Below are 26,973 nucleotides of genomic sequence, written 5' to 3'. Positions count from 1 at the left end.
TGGGAGTGCTGAATACGAATTCTATAAATATTAAATGAAGATCAGTCATAGCCGGAAACAGAGGAAATGCTGCAGTTCCTGTTCCCTGCGTTTCCTTATTTCAGGACAGGTGCATGCTTGCTAATGGGTGGGAATAGGCGACCGCTCCCAGAAAAACCACTAGCACACACAGAACAGACTCTCTGTTCCTTCCTAAAACCGTGCACATCTCTCATCAGTCACGCAGTCTTCAATTGATCGGTGCTGCTCAGTGTTTCTGGACACAGCAGAAAGGCACATGCCTTTCTCTTACGATGGGCACACTGGCATTGGACATAAACACTTCTACGCACCATCTCCAGAGATGCTCATGTCGAACATATGCAACACATGGATATTGCGACAGAGTCTCTACTCTACCTATTGGCCTCAACCAAATGCCAGTGAGATTATTTTATTTTAGGCATTTGATGTAGCCCAAACCTTGCCTGGTCCAGTGAGCAGGGTCAGTTCAGAGGAACTCTGGACTGGCAAAAGATCTTGACTTAATTCACAAGGATCAAAAGGGTTCACTAGGTTGAACATTGCTGAGTGACGAAGTAAGGATGCAGACCTTTAAAATCATTTAATGATCAGGCTAAGAAAAAGGTTGTACAGTAAATTCTTAAACTCATTTTTCCTGAGCCAAAATGTGGGGTGGGAGACAGGACTCAACTCATGGCTCAAACTAGCAGGATAGATCACCATAGTAATTTGGTTCTGGGTCGCTGGAATCCCTGTAAAGAACTTAACACGTTATGCAATCTGTTGGAGACTACAGTGCTAAGTGGCCATCGAGTGTGGACCACTGGGTGCCGACTCTCATGGGCTGGTAAATGGTGGGAGGGTGGCTGATTCGATTGGCATGGTGGATGCATGTGGGGGCGGCGGGTTGCGTATTCCGAGAGACTACTTGAATTTGTCACTAAAGTACGTTTTTGTTCCCATTCCCTCTGCCATAAATCTGTTGCTTTCCCAAGTGGTGCTGGGTGCAGTATACAAGGCCGTCACACTTCTGTCTGCCGGAAGCCATAATACACCACAGCTAATTGGAAAGGACCAGGCATTCTCAGAGTGCCAGGCTCTGGCACTCCCACAACCACCCTTCCAATTCATCCACGATGCACACTCAGTAGGAATCCCTCCATTTGCCTCACTCACAGAGGGGTTCCAGGTAGAGTAGGTCAAATCAAAACAAGAGACACAGGAGTCAGAAGATTGATTGTGCAAGAAATCCGCAGGACACACATTAGAATAGGGTCATGAGCGAAAGTAAAACGAATCCTATTGTTCTGATATTGCAATTTGTAGAACATACCCTTTGGCTCCACCCACTTTCCCAATGAAAATGCTGGGATACCCTCTTTCATACTCCAAATGAGGGTTTAAAATGAGTAACGGCTACATTACTAACATTCAAACAAGGGATATGCAGGTGAGATTATCCACAGATTGCAGCTTCTGAACTCTAGAAACTATAGTCTGTGCACACAAGATACAAAGGCCTCACCCCACTTTCTATGATCGGTGCACATCAGACATCAGATCACAGATTTGATGATCGGCGATCGAGGCTCACACAACACGTAAATGAAATGACCCCACCCTTTTCAGGCATCTGTGCATAGTATGCACAAAGGGGTCACCAGGCGTTCCCTGGGCTATGCATTCACTAGCCAGTCCACAGCATATACTAATACCTTATGAGTTGTTTAATTACTTTTAAATAGCTTGGAGTGCATCGGAGTACAGGTTTTAGAGCCCTACACAACAGCCATAACTCAAAGGCAAGTAGGTAGCGAATAAAGTCAGAGCGCAAAGGCAGAAAAACGGTGCAATAAGGGCCAGAACGGGCTAAGCCGCAGAAAGAGTGAAGCCTTATCAGAAAACAGCCAGCTCAGGGGCAGGGAAAGATTGCGAACAGAAGGATTTATGGGGACACAGATGAATAGAGAGCGCTCAGAGTCAGAGTATGGAAAGGAGTCAAAAAAACATTCTGACTGGGTGAGGGAAGGATAATCTGGGAGCAGAGGGCACTTACCCAATGTGATTAGTTCGCAGAGATATTTCGAGTTCCCTGAGCACTTTGGTAGATTCCTGTACCCTTCGACGAAATTTCTGTGGCAAATAGAAATTATATTAACAAATGTATCAGACTCCTGTGGCCAGTTCACACAAGACAGCAGTTTAAACGTCAAATCACTCCTCAGAATTCCTCCCATTCATTCCTCAATTGCAAAGATGAAAGACCAGATTCAAGAAATCAGTCTCACATACACAGATCAGCAGCTCATCCACCTGTTAAAAAAAAAAGATCTTGACTGTGCATAATGCGCCTAGATCATGCAGTATGGAGCAGGTTGACACACAGAGTGACATGGGTATAGCTTCCACGCAACACCAAATATCCAATGCACTCTATATACTTTGCTTGTTGCATTGAAGTTTAATAATAGATATTTCTTGATCTTTACAATGAGTTTCATGAATACACTCTAAAATTAAGGTACTGATATTTATAATCTCATGGAATATTTATGCATGATGTTACCTCTGGTGGAACTTAATATTCCTGATCGATTTCAGCTGGTCTCTCAACTCTCTTCACTGGGTGCTTGTTCTGTGGTTCCCTTCCTGAAGAGAAGGCAGGCCTTAGCAAAGCATGCCGGGACAACAGGCTAGTGATTAATGGAAGCCTTATAACCTCACCGCTGGGTGAATAGCTACCATATCCCATCAATAAGCGGTCTGTGCGCCACGTGCCTTTTGTGGTGTCTAGAAAGTTATTCAGAGATCTCTCCACCTCCGAGGAGGAATTTGAAATGGCAGAAATCCTTAACTGCGGTATTATTTAAGCACAAACTTGCCCTTGTGGGCAGAAGGTTCATGTTCAGAGTAAACATGCTGGCAACGTGTTAATCCTCTGTGTGAAAAGTACAGCACACGGAAACAAGTTCTCCAGCTCACCACTTCACGCTCCCTGGTAGCTATGGGTTGGAATCAGAGTCAGATCCCATGCTAGATGAGACTTTGTGAGTAATGGAAAACAATGAGGATCACAATGGTGCATAACTGCCTTCTGTAATGCAAGAACATCATTTCCCGAATTACTGCATGAGTGAGTGGTTCCCCAAGGAACAACAGAATGTGCCAGGTATGAAATAAAAGACTTGGACCCTTTCAATAACTGATTTACATGGATAAAAGCACAATGCCGGAATGACGAGCTTGCATTGATACTGGATGCTAGTGCCTTCTACCAGTTTGGGTGTAATTTAAGGCCTCTCCCCCAGAGCCTAGAAATTCACCAACTAGTTCTTAAGGACCTAGGTTGTCAAAGTCAAACTGGGGAACAAGGGAAAGATCAGCCCCTGCTGTTCAGAAACAGGGTCCGCTGAGTTGGTAGAGAAAGTGAAAGCACACCGCTTTTACCAACAAGCCCGAAAGAAAGCAACATCGGTTGAGCCACAAGGGAGCTAACTAAATTAGTCAACCTTTGCGATCGCCTGCACATGGCTACTGTGATGGAGAAAAGCAAGAGAGCAGGAAAGGAATCAAGGCTTCTAGTCCAAGGGAAAACAAATCCACTTTAGGGTGACCTCATATGTATGGAAAAGAAGTTAGACGAGCAGCAGGAAGTTGAGTTTGGGGGGACACAGCTAGCCCGACTTCTGCAAAATACTGCCTTTGACAAGAGTTTTTGAAACAGGATGCCTCCCAGATGGTTCATGTGGCACATTGTAGAGATGTAGTCCGTTCGGATGAGGACTCGTTATGTACAAAAGGATACGTAGAAAAGGCAAAGAAATTGGGATTTCATTCCTAGGGCAGTTGTCCTGCAATGTCAGTCCTAAAGGGCCCTATTTCACGGTACCTCAAGGAGCGTAGCGCCACAGTACCCCCAGTGTGAAGGGTCTGTGGCGATGGTGCACTGCAGATCATGGTGAATAAAGTGGGCCCAGGCAAGAAAATTGTATCCTGGAACCAGCTGCCAGTAGTGGAGGGACACAAATACAAATCATGTAGATCTGCTCAATTAACTGCACTCTATAAAGAAGTGGGGAGGCTCACCTTGTCACTTATCTAGAAATACTCCACTGTACTCCACTGAAAAAGAGACACACCAGAAGGTATAAATAGGAGTTTTTCATTTGAAATCTAATAAAATCACCAGTGGAATGAATGATCACTTCCAAGTGTTCATTTCACATGTAACAATGGCTCCAAATAATGCAGCAGACCAGCTGATCTGAGGCCCAGCTTAGTGAAGAGATTTAGCTCCAATCATAGTCGACCACCAAATCAAGGGCACAATTTGTTTGCCTCATGCCATTTGGGTGAAATGTATTTGGTACAGACCATCGCTTTGCATGTCAGTGATTCTAATTAAAATGAAAAGGAGGGGGAACTACAAGGGCCAGCATGCAAATATGGTGGCTGGTTAAGGATACCCCTTATTAGTTTACACCAGTCTTCTTTTCCTTGCTTATCATATTTCAAACAGTGTCAGGGGATGGGAGAGAGGGTAATGCGAGATCTCGAGTATTAATATGCTCGATGGGATAGTTGCTTCAGTCCCCGGTTTTCTCTTTGCATTCTAGAACTTGCTTTGCCATAATAAACTAAACTGTAGTAGTCTATCCAGTCACGCCCAGTTCCTGATGAATCCAAGGAACTGATCGGGACTGGAAATACTACTATAGCGAGAACCTAAACCAACAAAGCGCCAATGTTAAAAAATAACATGAGAATGCGAATTAAATGCACATTAAACTAGAATGTTGAGAAAAGAAAAATGTATCGAAATTAAGAATAGATCATTAGACCGTACTAGACAAGATGTTTTTGGAAACCTTGTTTCAATGCCATTTCCGTTTGGTACATCTACAATCCTCGGGACTATACTGTGCGACGAGCAAGGAAACACGTGTCCTTCAGCCTTTGCCTTCATTCTCAGCCAGTTGCAAATCTAATGATCTAAAGTGTCTTAACCTTGAAAAAGACCACAGCTGGTCAAAACAAGTGTGGACTGTATTATGAATCACTTGCTTACATTATAAATTTCGATAAACTTTTCTTTTCTCAACATGGAGGTTCATCTGCTTTTAATTTGCTTTCTCGTGTCATTTTGGACATTGGAACTTTGTTGGTATTAACCTTTGTTGTATGGTGGATTAGAGCATTCACCCACCCGGCCTATCATTAAGCAGCTAGGAGTCTTTTTTTTCCTCTTAATTTCAGGTCAGGCGCACTTAGAGATCCTTGGCTGTGTTGCCCCTTGTGGAACGACTACTACACAGACATGGTATAAATTGAGATTTTTGGGATATTTTGAGGATTGCATGTATTATAGAGGCTTTGTGTGTGTGCCAGTGCTAAGCAGGCATCAGAATAGACTACTTCAATTCACCTAGTTTGAAAAGAAGGCCTACCACAACACTTTGTAGTTGGGCATGTTCACTGCCCCTCAGGTTTCCTAATTTTAAAGCACATGGCAGCAGGATGGAGTTTAGTCCATTGCCCCTTTCAAATAAAAAGGAGAAGTACCTCCTCTCTATTTTGTGATGGAGTAGCTTCACCAACATTCTGAGTAATCACTATGCACATCCACTGGGGTTTGGTCTTTCCCCGTCCTAGGTGTTCTGCACTGGACAACATTGTCGAACGGCAATCGCACCGCAGATACATGCTGATCCAAACAAACCGTTTTCAAAACACAGTGACGCCACTAAGATAATTCAGGAGCCACACCGCCATCCAACAGCCTGAAATCTTCATATTTCTAAACACGAGCGGGCTGAACATGTACTTTTGTGCAATTTACAAAGCCACAAACAAACAAAAGAGAGTGACTTAGTGTATTTTTTTTTAACTCATTTACCACTAAACCCCTGAGGAACCGCCAGATAACAGGCGGGGAAACGCGTGTCGTGATTAGGTTGGATTTATGAAACTGCAATTATCTATGTTATGGTGGAAAAACACTGGATTGAATGATACATAATTCAATTGAATATATTTTTTGGAATAAACAAAGGCTAAGAAACATCATCACTTTGCTCTTTTCAAGATTAAATTGGTTTCAAACCTTCTATATATTTTGGCTGACTGTGTAAATCGTCCCTTTTTTTAAGTCGAGCACGGACCACATTAAGGTCTAATCAACCATTTTTCAGTTTCTTTTCCCTCTACAGTCTGAGGGTAATAGACCTTGGTTCTGCCGCTTGTGCTTTCATAATCACTTTTCACTGATCAGCGCCGGAATCAGCTAAAGACTGTTTGGACTTGTAACGTGTTCTGCACTGTAAATACACTAAGCTTCTCACAACTTCAAAACACTTGTGTTTGGAAATGTTTTGCAAAAGCCCTAGTTCAGCAATTGACCAATAGCGAAGGTGCAGTAGCATTTCTAAAGAAATATGCACTTTATAAATACAGTCTTTTCCCCAATGGCAAAACACTTATCCACAATCTTTTTAAAAGGGAAAAATGATGTTTTTTTACATTTTGGAAAACCCTGGAACAACAAGATAAACATAAAAAAAAAACACACGGAAAAAGAAAAGCTTGGCATAATGGAGAACTTTGTTCTGAATAGACTCATCTAGAACAGATTATGTTTGGACCGCTCCACAGACCCCAAGAATGATGATCTCACCATGTAGTAGTTCGAGCACTAGAAATGATCGATCCCTGGACATCGGGGGTTGAGGCAACAGAGGCCATCATATGGGTAAACAAGGGGAGCAAACAGCAGAAGCCTTTACTGTTAGTGAACGGCTCCCCTATTCTCACAACTAACCGCTGGACCTTCAGATCGATGGTACAGCTCAGTCAATTCCTGCAGAACCAAAAAGGATAGGTAATGTAAGTAGCTTTGTATGAGCCACTATTGAAGGTCTTGATGCGCGTGGCTCAGTAAGAAAAAAAAAAGGGGGTGCAGTGGCATTCATTAGTAGGAGAGGTAGATGCAAAATCTGTCGATGGGTGCAGGTCAGAGGTTCCAAGTTCCTGGTGCCAATCTTTGGCTTTGGCAGAGACACTTGGGAGTAGGTCATCGATGGCGAAGAACCCAAGATTGATAGACTGCTCATTTCAGCAAGAGGTCTACTGTGCTGTCCCCCACAAGCTCCAAACTCTTCTCACACATCTAAACTCTAATTCCCCACTTACCCAACCACAGCTCACCAGAAATGCCTCATGGTCACAATCTTAAAAGGCTTGCTTGGGAGATACAGATACAAAAAATGGAGGTCAAAGTTGGTGTAAAGATTACCACCCTTCTCACTAAATATTTTTTTTATAAGGAAATCTGACCTTATTTCACCCGATCCATGTGCTGCTGCATGGTAATCTGGGGTCTGGAGTATTGAGAGAAGGTGGTTGAGTAAAGCAGTGAACGCCTAAACCTGTGACTAACTAAAGAAAATGTTGATGGGTTAATTATTACCAATACTCAGGAGGTTGACACAAGGCCTATGGAAGCTAGGAAATGGTGCTGGGGCAGCTGGTTCCAGGCAGAGTGGGGGGACCCCCAATGATGTTGATCCTGAATTTAGGGAATGTCCTGATAAGCTGCACAGCTCAATTTGATGGTGGTTGTTCAACAGGTCAATGAGAATGTTGGTACTCAGGAACTCATAAGCAATGTGGTACTACTGGCAGCATCAGGGGGTAATCCCCGAACGGCCTGATTATCTTGACAGTTTAAAATTATGATCTTCCCTCCCCCACAAGAGCATCCCCACACACCAGAGAACTGCAAACTGAAGAACTATTAGGTCCTGGAACAAAATGGATCTTAAAGAGAGGGCCAAGCACACTCTGGCCTACGCTCGGCTCAAGAGAGCTCCTGGTTCAGTGCCTGATATTCTGAAATGGGATGACCGACATCTCAAACATCAACGCAATAGATGACCAGTGGATCGTATTTTGTAAATTAGTCGCTCACCCAGCGGTGGCAGGCAGCAAAGGGAAGTGTTAAGGATTCACTTATTAAGTTTCTCAATGATAAAAGCTGCTTATTCTGGGAGTTACAGACTGTGGCCAAATCCAAGGAGTTCATCCCCTCTCCCCAAGGGGGAGCCTCCCCTTTGGGGCTAGGGAGGTGGGCCAGCTACGCCCATCACCCCCTTGAGGAAAGTGCAAGTGGGATATAACTGGGGTGACCCCTCCTTTAGCGTATAGGAAATCCATAGAAAAGGATATAAATTACCCTGCCTTCCCCCCAATTCCTTAGTTGGCCATGTGAGAGCTGAAATGTATGAGATCTAAAACTTCCCGTTAGAACAGCTGAACACCCTTAGGCAGGCCCCCACCCTATTTCCACTACCTCACGCCAGAGTACCTCCCCTCTACCCCTTAATTTAAACAATGGAGAATATATATGGGATACATTACTCACCGTAATCGTATTTCTGATGCTTGTATCTGCTTAGATTCACATGCTGTGCATAGGCCGACATCTAGTGGAAGCTGCAGAGTATTACAGTTTTTTGAAACTCGAAAATGGGCGTCAACACAGGGCGTGGCAGTAATACTATCCCTAGTGTGACATCCATTGTACCCATGATCCCTCACGCGTGTAGGATCCTCAGATTGTATTTGTTCTGTCATAAGGAAGCATGAGGAGTAGCGTGAGTACAGATTATCCAAGCAGATAAAGGAAGATGAGACTACAAGCATCCATGCGCCTTCTCTCAGAGGGGAGGAAGGGTGGGTCACATGTGAATCTAAGCAGATACAAGCATCAGAAATACGATTACAGTGAGTAATGTATCCCTTCTGATGCTTGTGGAATCTGCTTAGATCACATGTTGTGCATAGATTAGCAAGCAGTATTAGAAGGAGGTGGGATGTGAGAAGGGTCCTGAGCAAACAGATGTCCTAGAACCGCTTGCCCCACTTGGGTATCTGTTTTGGAATGAGTGTCAATTCAGTAGTGCTGAATAAAAGTGTGAATAGAGCTCCAAGTAGCTGCTTTGCAAATGGTGTCAAGGGGTACATTTGCAATGAAAGCCAGAGTGGCCCCAATGCCTCTTGTAGAGTGGGCTCTTGGCGTGAAAGGCAGAGTTTTTTTTGACAGGGAGTAACACAGCTGGATACAATTAACAATCCACTTAGAGATGGCACCTTTAGAGACGTGATCTCCCTCTTAGCTTGTAATTACGGAGCCAAACAATTGGTGTGTTTTACTTAGCGGCCTGGTCTTGTCTACATAGTAGAGGACCGCTCTTCGCACATCTAGAGTGTGTAGTTTCACCTCAGCCGAGCTCTTGGGTTCTTGGAAGAACGCCGGAAGCTCAATGGACTGGTTAACGTGGAATTTAGAAATAAATTTAGGTGAGAATCTAGGGTGTGTACGTAGAACCAGTTTATCTTTATGAACAGTAAAGAAAGGATCCTGCACTGACAGAGCCTGAATTTCACTGACCCTTCTTATGGATGTAATGGCTACTAAGAAGGCAGTTTTATAGGTCAGGTGTTTAAGACTAGCTTTATGCATGGGTTAAAATGGTGGCCCCATGAGCTTAGCAAGCACCACATTAAGGTCCCAACCCAGTGGTGGGTTAGAAATTGGAGGGTGGAGTCTCTTTACCCCTTCCATGAAAGCTTTAACCACTGGTACTTTCCACCACGAAAACCTTGTTATGGTCCCAACCCAGTGGTGGGTTAGAAATTGGAGGGTGGAGTCTCTTTACCCCTTCCATGAAAGCTTTAACCACTGGTACTTTCCACCACGAAAACCTTGTTATGGGAGGTGGTGTAGGCTGACAGAGCCGCCAGGTGTACCTTCAGTGAATTAAATACCAACCCTGCGTCCAGCAGGTGGAGCATGTAGGTGACAATATTGGAAGGAGTGCAATCAACCGGGTTGATTCGTCTATTCTGGCACCAGATAACAAATCTTTTCCATTTGTCAAAATAACAGTGCCTAGTGTTTGGCTTCCTAGATTCCTTTAGGATGTCCATGCACCTCTGTGGTAAGTTGAGGTGTCCAAACTCTATGACTTCAGGAGCCATGCTGCCAAGTTCATTGAGCTAGGTTGAGGATGCACTGTTTGACCTTGGTGCTAGGATAGTAGGTTTTACCAGCATGGCAGTCTGATGGGTTCGCATGCTGCTAGTCTGTGCAGGTGTGGAAACCACTGTGGTCTCGCCCACATGGGAGCAACTAGGATGAGCGTCATCGATTCCCTATGCATCTGGTTGACCACCTTCCTTATTAGAGGAGTTGATGGAAAAGCGTAAGCAAACATCCCTGACCAGTTCGTCTACAGGGCGTTCCCCTTGGAGCCTGGTTGGGGAAACCTGGATGCGAAGTCTGGGCAGTCTGTTTTCGCTTGTGGCGAATAGGTCTATAGTGCGGAAACCCCACTGTGAGAAGATGTCTTCTACGACTTCTCTGTGTAGACACCATTCGTGTTCTCTTGGGAGGGGATCTCTGCTCAAATCGTTCGCTAGTGAGTTGAGATCCCCTGGAACATGTTGAGATGACAGGTAGATGTTCCGTCTGAGTGCCCATATGCACATTTTCTGGGCAAGCTTGGACAGATTTGGCGAACAAGTCCCTCCCTGCTTGCTTAGGTAAAACATTGCTGTTGTGCTGTCTGTCAAGATCTGCACTGACAGGTTCAACAGGTGGAGCTCGAACGCTTGAAGCGCTCTGAATACTGCCAGAAGCTCTAGCAGATTGATGCGATTCTTGGCCCCTGTGTGAGACCAGAGACCCTAAGATGTGTGGTGAAGAAGGTGTGCTCCCCACCCTGACAGGGATGCGTCTGTTGTGACTACAGCCTGTACCTCGGGATCGTAAAAGGGTTTCCCCTTTGACAGGTTTTCTCTTGTCCACCAGTGAAGACTTTGTACAAGTGTTGGCGAAACGACCACTAGGTCGTCCCACTGACCACTTGCGTGAAACCACTGTTTCACCAACCATTCTTGCATGGGACGCATGCGCAGGCGCGCGTAGGGGTGGGGGACCAGGTAAATACATGACGCCATCATGCCTAGCAAACGCATCGCTTTGCGCACCGTTATCTGGCGACCGGCCTGATATAGAGGAATTTGCAGCAGTAGATTCCAAATTCATTCCTCTGATGGAAAGGCCAACCCCTCTTGCGTGTTTAGAACAGCTCCTAGGAACTGTTTGGAGGTGCCTGGCACCAGACTTGATTTTTTCTCGTTTATGGAGAAACCCAATTCAAAGAGGAGGTCGATCGTTCTATGAAAGTTTGCACTGCAAATTACTGGGGTTTCCCCCGTGATGAGCCAGTCGTACAGGTAAGGGTACACTGGGATTGCCTCCCTGCGTAGGTGTGCCACCACCACCGCCAGAACCTTGGTGAATACCTTTGGAGCCAAGGCTATACCGAAGGGCAGCACCTTGAACTGGTAGTGCTGACTGTCCACCCTGAAGCGCAAGAATCTTCTGTGCGCTGGGAAAATGGAAATATGAAAATAGGCATCTTTCATGTCCAATGTTGCCATGTAATTCCCCTTTTTTAGGAGGAGGATTACCTCTTGATTAGTCATGCAAAATTCTTGGGGCTTGACATACTTGTTTGCAGGGCGTAAGTCTAAAACTGGGCGCATTGTCAATTTTTTTTTTGGGACAAGGAAGTAAGTTGAATAAATACCCTTGTTTACCGGTTTGCCCAGGACGAGTTTGATCGCGTCCTTCTCTAGAAGATTGACGATCTCCTCGAGGAGGATCTTCTGGTGGTCTTTGTCGTGGAGGGTGGTTTTGGGGATGCTCGAGCAGCTCTATGCAGTATCCTGCGGACAATGTGGACAGCACCCATCTGTCTGATGTGATCCCTGCCCAAGCTTGGGTGAAGTTGGTAATGCGTCCCCCTACTGGAGATGCGTGGGAAGGGACCCAGATCTCGGCGTCAAATATTTTGTGGGAGGCGTGCCGCCTCTGCTGGGGCTGCCTCTCCCCTTACCACGACCCCTCTTGTTTCCCATGTTGTAATTCTGGGTAGACTGCTGGTTGTTACCCCATGGAGTACCCTGCCCCTGAGAATAGTTGGAGCCTCTGAATTTAGGCCGCAACGAAAATTGCCATTCCCTCTTTGATTAGGGGGCTTGTTGGTCAACTGTCCCAGGGATTTCAGAGTCTCGTATTCATCTTTGGCATTTTTTAATGCCTCCTCTACCGCCTTGCCAAACAGTAGCCCAGGCTCCACCGGCTTGTCTATTAAGGATGCTTGTGTCTCGGGTTTAAACCCTGACTGTCTTAACCAAGCATGCCTCTAGTGCTCTCTGCAATCAGCCTGCCGGCGTTATCCGCGGCATCAAAGGTTGCCTTAAGGATTCAAACGGAAACGGCTCTCTCCTCCGACGCAACCTGTGCCAACTGGCTTTTTAAAGGTTCCGGTGCGGAGTCGATGAGTGCAGCAACTTGTTCCCACTGTTGGTAGTTGTAACTAGCCAGCAGAGTGGTGGAGTTGGCAATCCTGGTCTGGTAGGCGGAAGTGGAGGCTACCTTCCTTCCCAACCCGTAGATCTTTTTGCTCTCCTTGTCGGGGGGAGCCTCAGATGATGATAGTGGCGTCCCCGCCCTCTTTCGGGTATTAGTCACTACCAGGGAGTCAGGTTTCAGTTGCCCCCTTATGTACAGTGGGTCTGACTGGGCTGCCCTGAACAACTTTTCGATCCTGGGGTTTACTGCCCTGGTGAGGTTCGGATTGAGAAGGGAAGGATCAATTCTCCTCTGTATAGACTTGAGAATAGTGATGGCCTGGGCAATGGGTCTCTTTTCTCCCACTAGTTCCTCGGCAAAGTCCCTCTCCTCCTGTGCTCCCAGAGTATCTATGCGGAAGTGTTCTGTCGCTCTAGACAAAACATCATTTAGGAGAGGTTGGTTGTCGACTGGAGAGTCGGTAACCGGAGGTTCCTTGCCTACGAGGGAGTCTACTCTGTAGACTTCTGGGTCTTCGTCGTCCTCTTGGTCCTCGTCATCCCCATGGAAGTCCACCCCAGTTTGGTCATCCAACGTTGCCAAATCTGGATCCTCATCTAGTAGTGGATCCTCATTATACTGAGAGTATGGCTGTACGTAGAATGGGTCAGAAGACCGACTTTGCGTTGGTGCCTCAACTTGAGATTTCTTACCAGGGTGTTGCGGGTCCCTAGACCCTGAGGGAGTAGCCCCATCAGGGGTATAGGAGAGGAAGTGATCTGGATTCTTGGCATAGAAGTCTGCGAGGGATGACATTCTAGACATAACTGTCTATATCCTCACTGGACCATTCTTTAGAGCTGGGATTACCCTTTCCTGGGAGGGTTTCCCTGCTAGATCTTGACTGGACCTACGGGCTTGTGCAGGGGTCTTGGTTAGTTTAACAGAAGACTGTGAACTGTCTTTATGTTTCTGTGGTGCAGAAGAAGGTTGAGAATGTTTCTTCTGCTGTTTTTCCCCCTCCCCGTGAGTGGAAGAGTGCTTCCCTGGTGTTTTTACCTTCTCAGAGCTCTTCGACGGCTGGCGTCGAGATTCGGGGGTAGTGTCCCTTTCCTTAAAGTGAGGACTTTGGGACCCGAAAGCAGCCATCGCGCGGTCTGCTGATGCTGACTCCTGGAGTGCGGCCTGGGGATGGTGGCCGGCTTCGTCTTCCGACGATCATACTTCCATTACTTTGGTGAGTGAGGCACTCTTGGCATCAGTGGATGGTTGCCTGGTGTCATGCAGTGATCTTGACCGAGAACGCCCAGAGGACACCGATTCGGTGGACCGTTCTCTTTGTGCCTCTTTCCGAGAACTCGACATGCGCGTCGAGTCTCGGTTGGACTTGAGTGTTTAGTGGAAGTGGTGTGGGGAGCGCTCGTGTCGCCGGGTGTCTTCCCCATAGCTGCCCTGCCGGTCAACCTTCCGAGGTCGGGGGACTTGCGCTTGGCTGTCTTTCGACGCCACGTTGCCCTCGCCGTCCGATAGTACAGCATCGCTGCCATCACTGAAGGCGCCCTCCGCTTCCATGGCCGCTTGTTGCCTGGCGTGGTGCCCAACGTTTGATCGAACGGTCCTTTAGAGTCTTACCCTTGAACCGGTTACACGTTCTGCAGTTCACCTTGGGGTGGTTCCTCGGCAAGCAGAGGTTACATGTGGTGTGTCTGTCAACCCAAGGGTACTTGCGGTTGCACTTGGGGCAAAATTGGAAAGGGGTACCCTCCATACGCACCCTGTGGCAGCGGACTTGTGTGTAGGGATATATATAAGAATATAAGTGAGTGAAGAGTATGTACCACCCCCCACTCTTACCCTACTTGTACAGGGCCGAGGCCAGAGGCCTTCCAAGGCCAGGGCCGTGGCCAGAGGCCTTCCAAGGCCCAAAGTCCGTCGTGCAGCTCTCAACGGTAGTTTTCTTCTCCGGGCCGGCGTAGACCTTCGAACTTCGATGACTCAACGTGGGTATGTAAGAAACAGGGAAATATTATAATTTTTAGCAAAATTATGGCTAAAGCCAGGGAACTCCGCAGAATGCTTCCGACAACTATGGCGGAAAAAAACAATCTGAGGGTCCTACACGCGTGAGGGATCATGGGTACAGTGGACGTCACACTAGGGATAGTATTACTGGCACGCCCTGTGTCGACGCCCATTTTCGAGTTTCGAAAAACAAACTAATACTCTGCAGCTTCCACTAGATGTCGGCCTATGCACAGCATGTGATCTAAGCAGATTCCACAAGCCTCAGAAATATAAATATATATGATATATTACTCACCGTAATCGTATTTCTGATGCTTGTATCTGCTTAGATTCACATGCTGTGCATAGGCCGACATCTAGTGGAAGCTGCGGAGTATTACAGTTTGTTTTTCGAAACTCGAAAATGGGCGTCGACACAGGGCGTGCCAGTAATACTATCCCTAGTGTGACGTCCACTGTACCCAAGATCCCTCACGCGTCTAGGATCCTCAGATTGTATTTTTTCTGACATGAGGTAGCATGAGGAGTAGCGCGAGTACAGATAATCCAAGCAGATAGACAGAAAGGTAAGACTACAAGCCATCATGCGCCTTCTCTCAGAGGGGAGGAAGGGTGGGTTGCGTGTGAATCTAAGCAGATACAAGCATCAGAAATACGATTACGGTGAGTAATGTATCCCTTCTGAGGCTTGTGGAATCTGCTTAGATCACATGCTGTGCATAGATTAGCGAGCAGTACCTGAAGAAGGAGGTGGGATGTGAGAAGGGTCATGAGCAAATAAGTGTCTTAGAACCGCTTGTCCCACTTGTGTATCTGCCTTGGAATGGGTGTCAATGCAATAATGCTGAGTAAAAGTGTGAATAGAGCTCCAAGTAGCTGCTTTGCAAATGGTGTCAAGGGGTACATTTGCAATGAAAGCCAGAGTGGCCCCAATGCCTCTAGTAGAGTGGGCTCTTGGCGTGAAAGGCAGAGTTCTTTCAGAAAGTGAGTAACACAGCTGGATACAGTTAATAATCCACTTCGAGATGGCACCTTTAGAGACGCGATCCCCCTCTCTGCCTGTAGCTACGGGGAAAAACAGTTGATCTGTTTTCCTTAGCGGTCTGGTCTTATTTACATAGTAGAGGACCGCCCTACGCACATCTAGGGTGTGTAGTTTCACCTCAGCCGAGCTTTGCGGGTCCTGGAAGAAAGCCGGAAGCTCGATGGACTGGTTTACATGGAATTTAGATATAAATTTAGGTGAGAACCTAGGGTGTGTGCGTAAAACCAGTTTGTCTTTATGGACAGTAAAGAAGGGATCCTGCACTGACAGAGCCTGAATTTCACTGACCCTTCTTATAGAAGTAATAGCTACTAAGAAGGCCGTCTTATATGTCAGGTGTTTGAGACTGCTTTTATGCATGGGTTCGAAAGGGGGGCCCATGAGCTTGGCTAGCACCACATTAAGGTCCCACCCTGGTGGTGGGTTTGAAATAGGAGGGTGAAGTCTCTTTACTCCTTCCATGAAGGCTTTAACTACTGGTACTTTCCACCACAAAACCTTGCTATGGGAAGTGGTGTAAGCCGACAAGGCTGCCAGGTGTACTTTCAGTGAGTAAAAAACCAATCCTGCATCCAGCAGGTGGAGCATGTATGTAACAATAGTGGAAGGAGTGCAATCAACCGGGTTGATTGATCTACTCTGGCACGAGATAACGAACCTCTTCCACTTGTCAAAGTAACAGTGCCTTGTGTTTGGTTTCCTAGATTCCTTTAGGATGTCCATACACCTCTGTGGCAAATTGAGGTGTCCAAACTCTATGACCTCAGGAGCCATGCTGCCAGGTTCATTGAGTTGGGTTGCTGGTGCACTGTTTGACCTTGGTGCTGGGACAATAGGTTGTACCAGGCTGGAAGTTTGATGGGCTCCCACACCGCCATCCTGCGTAGGTGTGGGAACCACGGTTGTCTTGCCCACATGGGAGCAACTAGGACGAGCGTCATCGACTCTCTGTTCATCTTGTTCACCACTTTCCTGATGAGGAGTCGGTGGAAAAGCGTACGCAAACATCCCTGACCAGTTCATCCACAGGGCGTTCCCCTGGGAGTCTGGTTGGGGGAACCTGGATGCAAATCCTGGGCATTGTCTGTTTTCGCTTGTGGCGAATAGGTCTATAATGGGGAAACCCCACTGAGAGAAGATATCTTCTACGACCTCTCTGTGTAGAACCCATTCGTGTTCCTCTGGGAGGGAGTCTCTGCTCAGAGCATCCGCTAGGGAATTGAGCTCCCCTGGAACATGTTGTGATGACAGGAAGATGTTCCGTCTGAGTGCCCATATCCAGATTTTCTGGGCAAGCTTGGACAGATTTGGCGAGCGAGTCCCTCCTTGCTTGTTCAGGTAGAACATGGCTGTTGTGCTGTCCGGCCGGATTTTCACTGACAGGTTTAGTAGGTGGGGCTCGAAAGCCTGAAGCGCTCTGAATACTGCCAGAAGCTCTAGTAGGTTGATGTGGTTCTTGGCCACTGAGTGAGACCAGAGACCCTGAGCTGTGTGGTGGAGATGGTGAGCTCCCCACCCAGTCAGTGACTATTGCCTGTACCTCGGGATCGTAAAAGGGTTAACCCTGTGCGAGATTCTCTCTTGTCCACCAGTGAAGGCTTTGTACCAGTGTTGGTGAAACGACCACTAGATCGTCCCACTGACCACTTGCCTGAGACCACTGTTTCGCCAACCATTCCTGCATGGGACGCATGCGCAGGCGCACGTGGGGGACCCGGTAAATACATGACGCCATCATGCCCAGTAAACGCATTGCTTTGCGTACCGTTATTTGTTGACCGGACTGATAATGCGGAATTTGCAGTAGTATATTCCGAATTCTTTCTTCTGAAGGAAAGGTCACCCCCTCTTGGGTATCTAGGATTGCTCCTAGGAATTGTTTTGAGGTGCTTGGCACTAGGCTTGACTTTTTCTCGTTGATTGAGAAGCCTAACTCGTGAAGGAGGTCGATAGTCCTTTGAATGTTTGTCCTGCAAATTCCTGGGGTTTCCCCAGTTATGAGCCAGTCGTCCAGATAAGGGTACACTGGGATTGCCTCCCTGCGTAGGTGTGCAGCCGCCACCGACAGTACCTTGGTGAATACCCTTGGTGCTGAAGCTATCCCGAAGGGCAGTACCTTGAATTGGTAGTGTCGACTGTCCACCTTGAAGCGCAAATACTTTCTGTGCGCTGGGAACATGGAAATATGAAAATAAGCATCTTTCATATCCAAGGTTGCCATGTAATCCCCCTTTTTTAGGAGGGGGATTACCTTTTGTAGCGTGGTCATACGAAATTTTTGGGGCTTGACATACTTGTTGGCAGGCCGTAAGTCCAATACTGGGCGCATTGTCAAATCTTTCTTTGGCACAAGGAAGTAAGTTGAATAAATACCCTTGTTTACCTGGTGTCCCGGAACGAGTTCTATCGCGTCCTTTTCTAGCAGAATGGCGATCTCCTCGAGGAGAATCTTCTGATGTTCTAAAGAGTGTACTCTTTGTCGTGGAGGATGGTTCCGGGGACGCTGCAGTAGTTCTATACAATATCCTGTGGATACTGTTGACAGCACCCATCTGTCTGATGTGATCCCTTCCCAAGTGTGGGTGAAGTTGGAAATGCGTCCCCCTACTGGGGTTGCGTGAGAAGGGACCCTGAACCGAGCGTCACTGCTTTGGTGGAGGCGTGTCGCCTCCCTTGTTGGGGCTGCCTCTGCCTTTACCACGACCTCTCCTATTACCCCTGCCGTAACCCTGGGTAGACTGTTGGTTGTTGTTCCACTGTGTACCCTGCCCTTGGGAATAGGTAGATCCTCTCTGGGAATTTTGGCCGCATGGGCGACGAAAATTACTATTCCCTCTCTGGTTAGGGGGTTTATTGGTTAACTGGCCAAGGGCCTGGAGTGTTTCGTATTCGTCCTTGGCATTCTTCAGTGCGTCTTCGACCGCCTTACCAAACAACAGATCGGTTTCCACCGGTTTGTCCAACAATGATGCCTGGGTTTCTGCCTTAAGCCCAGACTGCCGTAACCACGCATGCCTCTTGATAACAGTACCTTCCACTATCAATCTGCCTGCGTTGTTCGCGGCGTTGAAGGTTGCTTTCAAAATGCAACCAGACACGGCTCTACCCTCTGCGGAAATCCGAGCTAACTGGCCCTTTAAAGGTTCAGGAGCAGAGGCTATGAGTGCCGCGACTTCTTCCCACTGATGGCAGTTGTAGCTGGCCAACAGGGTGGTGGAGTTTGCAATCCTTGCTTGATAGGCGGACGTTGAGGCTACTTTCCTGCCGAAACCGTATAGTTTTTTGCTCTCCTTGTCGGGAGGAGCTTCGGACGATGACAAGGGTGTTCCAGCCCTCTTACGAGTGTTAGTGACAACTAGGGAGTCTGGCTTCAGATGTCCTCTTATATAGAGAGGGTCAGACTGGGCCGCCCTTAAAAATTTTTCAACCCTGGGATTGACTGCTCTGGTGAGGTTCGGGTTCACCAGGGACCGATCTATTCTCCGCTGAATGGACTTAAGGATAGGGATGGTCTGGGCAAAAGGCCTCCTTTCTCCCACTAACTCTTCCGCAAAGTCCCTTTCCTCCTGGACACCGTGGGTGTCAATGTGGAAATGTTCTGCTGCGCGTGCGAGAACCTCGTTTAGGAGGGGTTGGTTATCGACCGGGGAGTCGGTAACCGGGGCTTCGTTCTCTACCGGGGAATCTACTCTGTATGTTTCCGGGTCATCCTCTCCTTCTTCCTGGTCCTCATCATCCCCATAGTAGCCCGTCCCGGTTTGCTCTTCTATCATACCAAATTCGTGGTCCTCACAAAAGGAAGCCTCTCCTTGATACAGTGAGTATGGTCTTGCGTATGGTTGTACCTCTAAGGGTTCTGACCTCATCGGAGTTTCAAACCGGGGCTTTTTACTCGGGGGGATAGGATCAGTAGAGCCTGAGGGTGTCGCCCCCTGTGGATCATAAGAGAGGAAATGTTCTGGATTTTTATCATAAAAATCTGCCAAAGAAGACATTCTTGACATGACCCTATCTATGTCTTCACTGGACCATTTTTTGGAACTGGGGATGACTCTCTCAGCAAGTCTATGGGATTTATCTTGAGTTGCTTTGCTGGTTTTAGACATATCAGCAGACCTGGTTTTGTCTGTCTGTTTAGGGGGAGTGGTGTGTTTCACAGGTGTGGAAGAGTGCAAAGGTTGTTTCTTCTGCTGTTTTCCCCCCTCCCCGTGGGTGGAAAAATGTTTTCCCTGTCCTTTAGTGGCTCCGGAGGTTTTCGACGCCTGGCGTCGAGGATCGGGGGTGGTGTCCCTGTCCTTTGAGCGTGGGGCCTCGCTGGTTTTAACTGCGGGCTCCGACTCCTGGAGCGCGGCCTGGGGGTGGAAGTCGTCTTCCGACGATCGAACTTCTGTTAGCCTAGGGAGCGAGGCACTCTTGGCAAGAGTGGATGATTGCCTGGAGTCATGCGGCGATCTTGATCGAGAGCACCCAGAGGACACCGAATTGGACCGTTCTGTTTGTGCCTCTTTCCGAGAACTCGACGTCGTCGAGTCTCGGTTGGACTTAGTGTGTTTAGTGTGTGTAGTATGTGAAGCGCTTGTGTCGCCAGGGGTCTTCCCCATAGCCGCCCTGCCAGACGATCTTCCGAGGTCGGGGACCTGCACTCGGCTGTCTTTGGACGCCGTAATGCCCTCGCCGTCCGAAAGTACGTCGCTGAAGGCGCCCTCCGCTGCCATGGCCGAACAGTCCTTAAGTGTCTTAGGTTTAAACCTACTACACGCTCTGCAGTTCGCTTCGGGGTGGTCCCTCGGCAAGCAGAGATTGCACGTGGCGTGCCTGTCGACCCAAGGGTATTTGCGATTGCACTTGGGGCAGAATTGAAAAGGTGTACCCTCCATACGCACCTTGAGGCAGCGGGCCGTTAAGTGTAGGAAATGTATAAGGTGTACCTATATACCAAGAGTGTAGAGTGTAGAGTATGTACCACCCCCCACTCTCCCTACTTGCAGGGCAAGCGGCCTTCCGAGGCCCAAATCCGTCGTGCAGCAGCCGACGGTCGATTTCTTCTCCAGCCGGGTCGAGTGTCGAAGTTCGACGTTGGGGTGGGAAGGATGTCAATAGATTATTAATTTTACATTTTTAGCAAAAGTATGGCTAAGGCCAGGGGACTCTGCAAAATGCTTCCGACCAGTATGGCGGAAAAAAACAATCTGAGGATCCTAGACGCGTGAGGGATCTTGGGTACAGTGGACGTCACACTAGGGATAGTATTACTGGCACGCCCTGTGTCGACGCCCATTTTCGAGTTTCGAAAAACAAATTGTAATACTCCGCAGCTTCCACTAGATGTCTGCCTATGCACAGCATGTGATCTAAGCAGATTCCAAAAGCCTCAGAAATATATGTATATAAACACATGCACACACACACACCAACACAAGTTATGGTGGGATAAAAAAAAAGGTTTGAAAAGTTTGAAAATAAACCTTTCACCTGAAATGAAGTGAAAATAGGAAAGTCCATTTGAGACAAGGCACACATTCCACAACACGACCTAGTAGCCATTGCTGCTACAAGGTGGCGTTGTAGAATGTGTCACTTGGCTCAAATGGACTTTCCTATTTTTATACAGACATATACACATACACATCTTAACCCTACTTAACTTTTAATTACACTCAACATACCCCCTAACACTTACCCCCAACTCTACTCTTCCCCCTACTTACTAATAACCCTACATAACACTACTTAAATAAGTATATAACTAGAACTACACATACATATACATTGAGACTTACAAAATATTTACTAGGTATAAACATGGTCACAATGGTGTGACTGTGGCAGTCAGTCACCCCTTCACAGTACCTTGACGTCTGTCTCTTGGAGCGCTGGGTCTGTCATGGTGGGTGCAGGGTGGATATCGGGGCTGGTGGCAAGATGTTTCTGCAGATCCTAGCGGTAAGGCTGAATGGTGGCTAGCAGGGGCCTCTCCACTACAGCTGATTGCTGGGGTCAGGCCCCTCTTAATTTCTTCAGGGTGGCCCTGTCCACCACATGGGACCACCTACACTCACCTTGCAGTCCGCACTATGCTCGAGTCCAGGTTGGCCCCCTGCATGAGTGGGGGCCCACCCATGCTCACCACTGGGCCCTGTGGCATTACTTATATATTCTGGGTGGGCCCTGTTGGTTGTGGACCACTGCAGTGCCTGCTGAGCCATTAGGTCTTCAGGCCGCATCCCTGTTGTCATGGGGATGCCACCACTTCACTGCTGCTGTCATGACCCACAGAACGCGCCCCTTCTGGACTTCCTGGTCCTTATCGCGACGGGGCTTGTATTCATAGTTTCTTCCAACATGGCCGTATCACATGACACGCCTCGCACCAGCCTTCACAGCGGACATTGTACATCCGATAAATGTGCCATGCCCCCGTGGCCCCGCGCGTCTCAATGCAATTGCGAAGTAGCGACCAGACGTGTGCTCCGTAGCTCGCGGTATTGTATCCTTTGCTTCTTCCAGCTTACCCCATCCTAGTCCCTTTCCTTCCTTTCTTGGTTCCTGGACTCGTGTGCTTGTTGCGCACCCTGTTACTTTCCCGGACTCCTGGATCCCTGCATCCCGGAACCTTGAACGCAAGCTGGAGTCAGAAGAGACTCATGCAGCTTTATTCAAGACTCGATCAGTTCACAAGAAGGCATCGACCAAGAAATCCAGCAAAGATCGAACTCGGGTGAGAAGGGGCGGGGGGGGGGAGGGGACTCCTTGACAGCGGCACTGGGCGTCCTTGTTGGAGCTTCAGGCCGCTGCATTGCGAGACACAGGCCGCTGCCTTCAATCGGGCTGGTCCACTGGGCAGCCCTGGGGTTTTAACCCAGGCGGCACAATGGACCAGCCCGGGACTTCCTCCTCCTCATCATCATCATCATCTTCACTCAGGTTACCGGACGCGGCCAACCCAGGACTTGCACTTCACTGCTACACCCTCCTGGGTGGAGCAGTCTTCGCTTCTCCTCCACTCTTCACCTCCCAGGCTGCGCCCGGTATACGCAGCCCAGGAGGACTTTCTTGAGGGCCAATCTTGCTGGCCATGAGGCAAGCCTTCAGGGGTATGGCCATGCAGCCTGGTCCGGGCCACCCTCCCACCCCCGAACCTCCACATGTCTTTCGAATGGTCTCTCTTTTCTACATCCTCTTCAGATTATTTTCTCTCCCCTGCCCAGCCCATTCCTGGGCAGGGGAGTTCTATTCGATTGTTCTTTTCTTCTTTTCAGTTAACATTCCCTCCAGGTCAATGATGGGCTGGATGGTTTGATCCAAATCCAAACACACAGGACACACATAAATAAATAATACATATATAATAAACACCTTTATTACCCTGGTGTCTGTGTCTTTTTCTAGGTGTTCCCTAATGGGATCAGCATGTAGTCACACTAGCCAGGCCTTGTGGGGCCATGGGCTACACCACTGTTTGTTTTGTGTTTCTTTGTAGTAGTAGGGAGAGAACTCAGGTTATGATTCTGGACTGAGGACTTCATTTTTGTAAGACATCCTGGCTTGCACCCTTTTATGTATTTCTTTTTAAAGTAGGGAACGGGAGCGTAGGATTAGGGACAGTTTAGGCCTTTTTTGTGAAAGAATAAATAAGTGTTCCAATAACATAATTCCTTGTCCATCTCCCAATTCAGACATACCACAAGATTTCACACACAAGGAGATACTCGCCTGTGAGGGGGGAGCCTTGGTAGCCGGGTGTCTTATTTGAGGGCTAACGCTTTGATTGGTGATGCCACTGGTGCAGACAAGATGGAGTGTAACTTATATCGGATTTGATGTAGGGCAAGGAGTTTCAATACATTCCTAGAAGGGATAATCTCCGGAAAGACATGGTATAAAGACCCTGTAAAAACCTTGGGGAAAGCCCCACCATTAGGAGATCCATGGGTCAGGATCTTGTGCGGTTGGATTACTTTAACATATAGAGGCAAAGCAGAGTAGAATGAGGCCTTTGTGGCATGTGAGGAGCCCCTGGTCTTAGATACAGAGCACACCCCAGGGTTTCCCACTGTGCAAAAATTGGATCTGATATCAACGGAACTCCACCAGGAAGATCGCTTCCAACATAGTCAAGACCAACTGTCAAAGAAGAACAAACTGCCAAGATGACCTTACACAATAATGCTGTACTGAAAAAGGTTTAGTACAACCCCCCTCCCTATTCCCGCGCCTCCGAGCTACAAAGTCATGGAGCTTTCCTGAGGCAGTAAACACAAACATTGAGGGCCACCAAAGGATATTGCTGTTCAGAAACCAAAAAGGCAGTGAATTTCAAAGTGCACAATCAGGTTAGGGATGCTCCGGTCCTGGACATTCAAGGCAATGGGGTTCATATTCAGAGAACAGTATCATGTAGAGCCGTCCATTACTTAGTTGGGACCCATAAGAAGATCTCTGAAGAAGCTAGTGGCCAATAATTGGGAAAGTATATTGTAGAAATAAAGGGCAAATGTGAGCCAAGCAAGGAACGTCCAGAGATTAAGAGTAGCAGAAAAGGGCAGGGAGGCAGCAGGTGCATTTGTGTTGGATGCCAGGTCGGCCACCTGGCTACCACTTTTAAAATAACCTCCTTGCTGAGCAAGACATTTTCAGGTATGCTATGCTGCATTATATGTAGTTGTTTTTCTTGGTTGCCTTACCTTCACATCGCACTTTCCTGCTTTAAATATTTGCCATGCCACTATATCATGTGTGGTAGCTGAAACTATGCTTTTGTGAGGGGCTTCTAATGTATATCTCCCAATTCTTAGCATGCAAAATTAGAAGACTTTCTAGCAGCACCGCTACTGTTCAGATTAGTTAACATACTGTTACAAAACGCTCGATGGAACTTTGACAGTCCTCGGGAATTCAGTGTCCACTTTATCCACCATTTTCAGGCCAGTCTCTGCCTCCATGTTGGGACTTCAACATACAGGACACAAAAGGCAGTAAGCATGTCACTTGTGTGCCTGTCTCAATAGACTTGTGTGGAGTGTTCCCTCAGACTGTTGGCACCCATCAGAGTAAAGCCAATGAAAGAGGATGTTTGAGGCGGTGAGACGGGAAGAGGATCATTTCGCCTAGAGGACGGCTTTGGCTCTCCACTGGGCACGTTGCTGACCATCTGCCATACAAACTATAAATGAAGCCCAGGGGTACGAGTATAGGGAAGTAGGGACACTCCTATTAAAAAGGGATTCTGAGGGAACATAAGATATCCTCCTCATGCAACAAACCTAGAACGCTCTTGGCATTAAAGAGCAATTGACCAATACCCAAAGCAAATATAGTTTGCAAACTATACTGTGTAAATGCTATCTCTCACTCTCAAAATATCGGACTTCCATTCCCATTATAAAGAAAAGGCAGTCAAACCACCAGTGATCTTCAAAAGCAACATTTCTCTCCTCCCCAAAATTGACAAATCCATCTTTCACAACCAAAGAAGCAGAATTCAAAGAGCTCCTTTCCCGGTAAGAAGTTACAACTTGAAGTCTATTCTATGATGTATCTTAATGTCTTTGTGCCTGCCCAGCTTGTAATAGTTGCCTGATGTCACTGCACACTTGGCAAAGGATTTTGTTTTTAGTTTTCCTAAACTAAGCCTTTACTTGACCTACCATAGAGGGGTCTACTAACAGACTTGTTGGTAGCTCAGGGCTTTTAGTACTGTAGCTATTTGGGGACAACAGACAAGTAGGATTTTGGGTCAGAGCCCACAATGGATTGTGTCTGAGCAGTGCATTAGCTGGGGAACCTCTGCTTGGTCACAATGGACAATTGTGGGACAGAAAGTCATATCATCGTCAGGCCCCAAAGATTATATCAGGGCACTCAGAGGATGGAAATATACCAGAAAAGTCTTTGTGTGTTACTCGGTGATTCCTGGAGCACTGGTTGTGACCAAAGACTTTTGGCCATACTGGAAACGAGGCTGCAACATGTATAATGAATTTCTCAGTTAAGAAGTACTATTGACTAAGTGACAACTAGTTAATTACACAACGCTGCCTCTCATTGCCCGCCTCCTGTCCATTACCCTCACCTTTCTTGTGACGCCTGGGTCCAGGAAGCTCTGCAGTTTCTGGATATAGGTGTGCGGAGGATTCTTTGCCTGGAACCGTTCCTAAAATAAAAAGATACATTTTATATTTGTTAGAAACACACCATCGGGTAAAAATAAAATACCAAGACTGCGTCTAACTGAAGAAAGCCCAAACACTGACAGGCTGATCTCCAAGCCTTTGTGTGCTGCATTGTTGGAGGGTGGATTGGTAGGTAGGGTTACCCCTGCCCCTGTGTGAATGTACATGTCTAAGGGAGAAACCGGGCCATTCCTGAGACCGAATCCTGAACTCACCTGACAAGTGGTGACAATATGGAAAGCTGCTAAAAGTCTTGGCGTGGCCATACTAACTGCGCCCCTGGTCTCATGTCTTTGCATCCCTGCTTCTTCGTGCAAGTGGAATCTCAACCTAGGCTCTTCCTTTGCTTCTTCTAGCATTCACTCCTGATGTTTAGATCGTCTAAGCTTAAACCCTCCTAGCATGCAGATTGGAGACTCCCGGGGAATCTTTCTGGTCCTAATTCCTCAAGGTAGGAGACATCTCTGCTGCCCTGGCCTGGAACTCGAGTGGTTGCCTGACACTCCACCTCTGCTCCTCATAGGATATCTTAATGACCATTCCCAGATGCCTGTACTGACCCTTAATTCACTCTTAGCTGCTCTGTTCTGCTAGTTGGGACCTTCTTTAGCGATCATTTGTTGCTGGCGTATTGCTATGCTCTCTGCCTCCTGATGTCAGCTTCACAGGTCCTTGTCATCGTCTGGATTGGTCATCTGGGGCCTTTGTGCAACTGGGTTTAAAATCACAATAAACGGAAACCCCAACAACTGTCTAGCAAGACCCAATCCCAAAACCCACCTTTGCAACTGCCATTCCTGGGCAGTTTCTTCCACTGCCAGCACCCAGGTTTACTGCTCCAGAGTCTTTGGGACCCACTCACATAGTTGGCTCAGGGTGCAGAGTGATATCTTCATCCGCGCCCCGCACCCCCCGCCGCCTTATTTTGAAACTATGACCCTGTGCATCACTTAGCAAGCATTTCCCCCAGAACTTGTGCTGGAACCTGGAACTGGGATTCCTCTTTGGGAGTTCCTCAGGTTCCCCAGTCTGTGGGGCGCCTGTTGGGCTGCTCCTGCACACCATAAATGATACTTGTTTTTGACAATTTTGTGCAGCTGTCTTGTGTGTCCTCACTGTTTCTTATGTGAGAACTTTCAGTAAGTTTGTAAACTTAGCTAAAGTAACAGAAATTGGTATTTACCTGAACTCTGCCATTTTACCTTGGGTCCCTGGAGTTTCCTAGACAACTGATATCATTGTGAAGCGGTTTGGTGATTTCATAACTATTTTATGATCTTCAAACAGTCATTTATATTCATATTGCA

At 47.5% G+C, this 26,973-nt stretch overlaps 1 protein-coding gene across 6 annotated transcripts in view; it reads right to left on the bottom strand.

Annotated features, from left to right (window-relative positions):
- Nucleotides 1-26,973, bottom strand: part of FMNL3 (formin like 3) — a 780,663-nt gene that overhangs the window by 483,742 nt on the left and 269,948 nt on the right. For all 6 annotated transcript variants that reach the window (XR_011305037.1, XM_069653874.1, XM_069653877.1 and 3 more), the window contains exons 3-4: nucleotides 25,567-25,647; nucleotides 2,060-2,136 (exon numbers count right to left, since the gene is read on the bottom strand). Coding sequence is in view for 5 of the 6 variants with exons in the window: in XM_069653874.1 (XP_069509975.1) it covers nucleotides 2,060-2,136; nucleotides 25,567-25,647 (158 nt within the window). In the remaining variant the exon portion in view is untranslated. The remainder of the gene's footprint in view (nucleotides 1-2,059; nucleotides 2,137-25,566; nucleotides 25,648-26,973) is intronic.

Source organism: Ambystoma mexicanum, chromosome 3q (assembly GCF_040938575.1).
Source record: "Ambystoma mexicanum isolate Mex_15411 chromosome 3q, UKY_AmexF1_1, whole genome shotgun sequence".
NCBI classification, from domain to species: domain Eukaryota; kingdom Metazoa; phylum Chordata; class Amphibia; order Caudata; family Ambystomatidae; genus Ambystoma; species Ambystoma mexicanum.
This window is presented reverse-complemented; position numbering and strand designations above follow the sequence as displayed.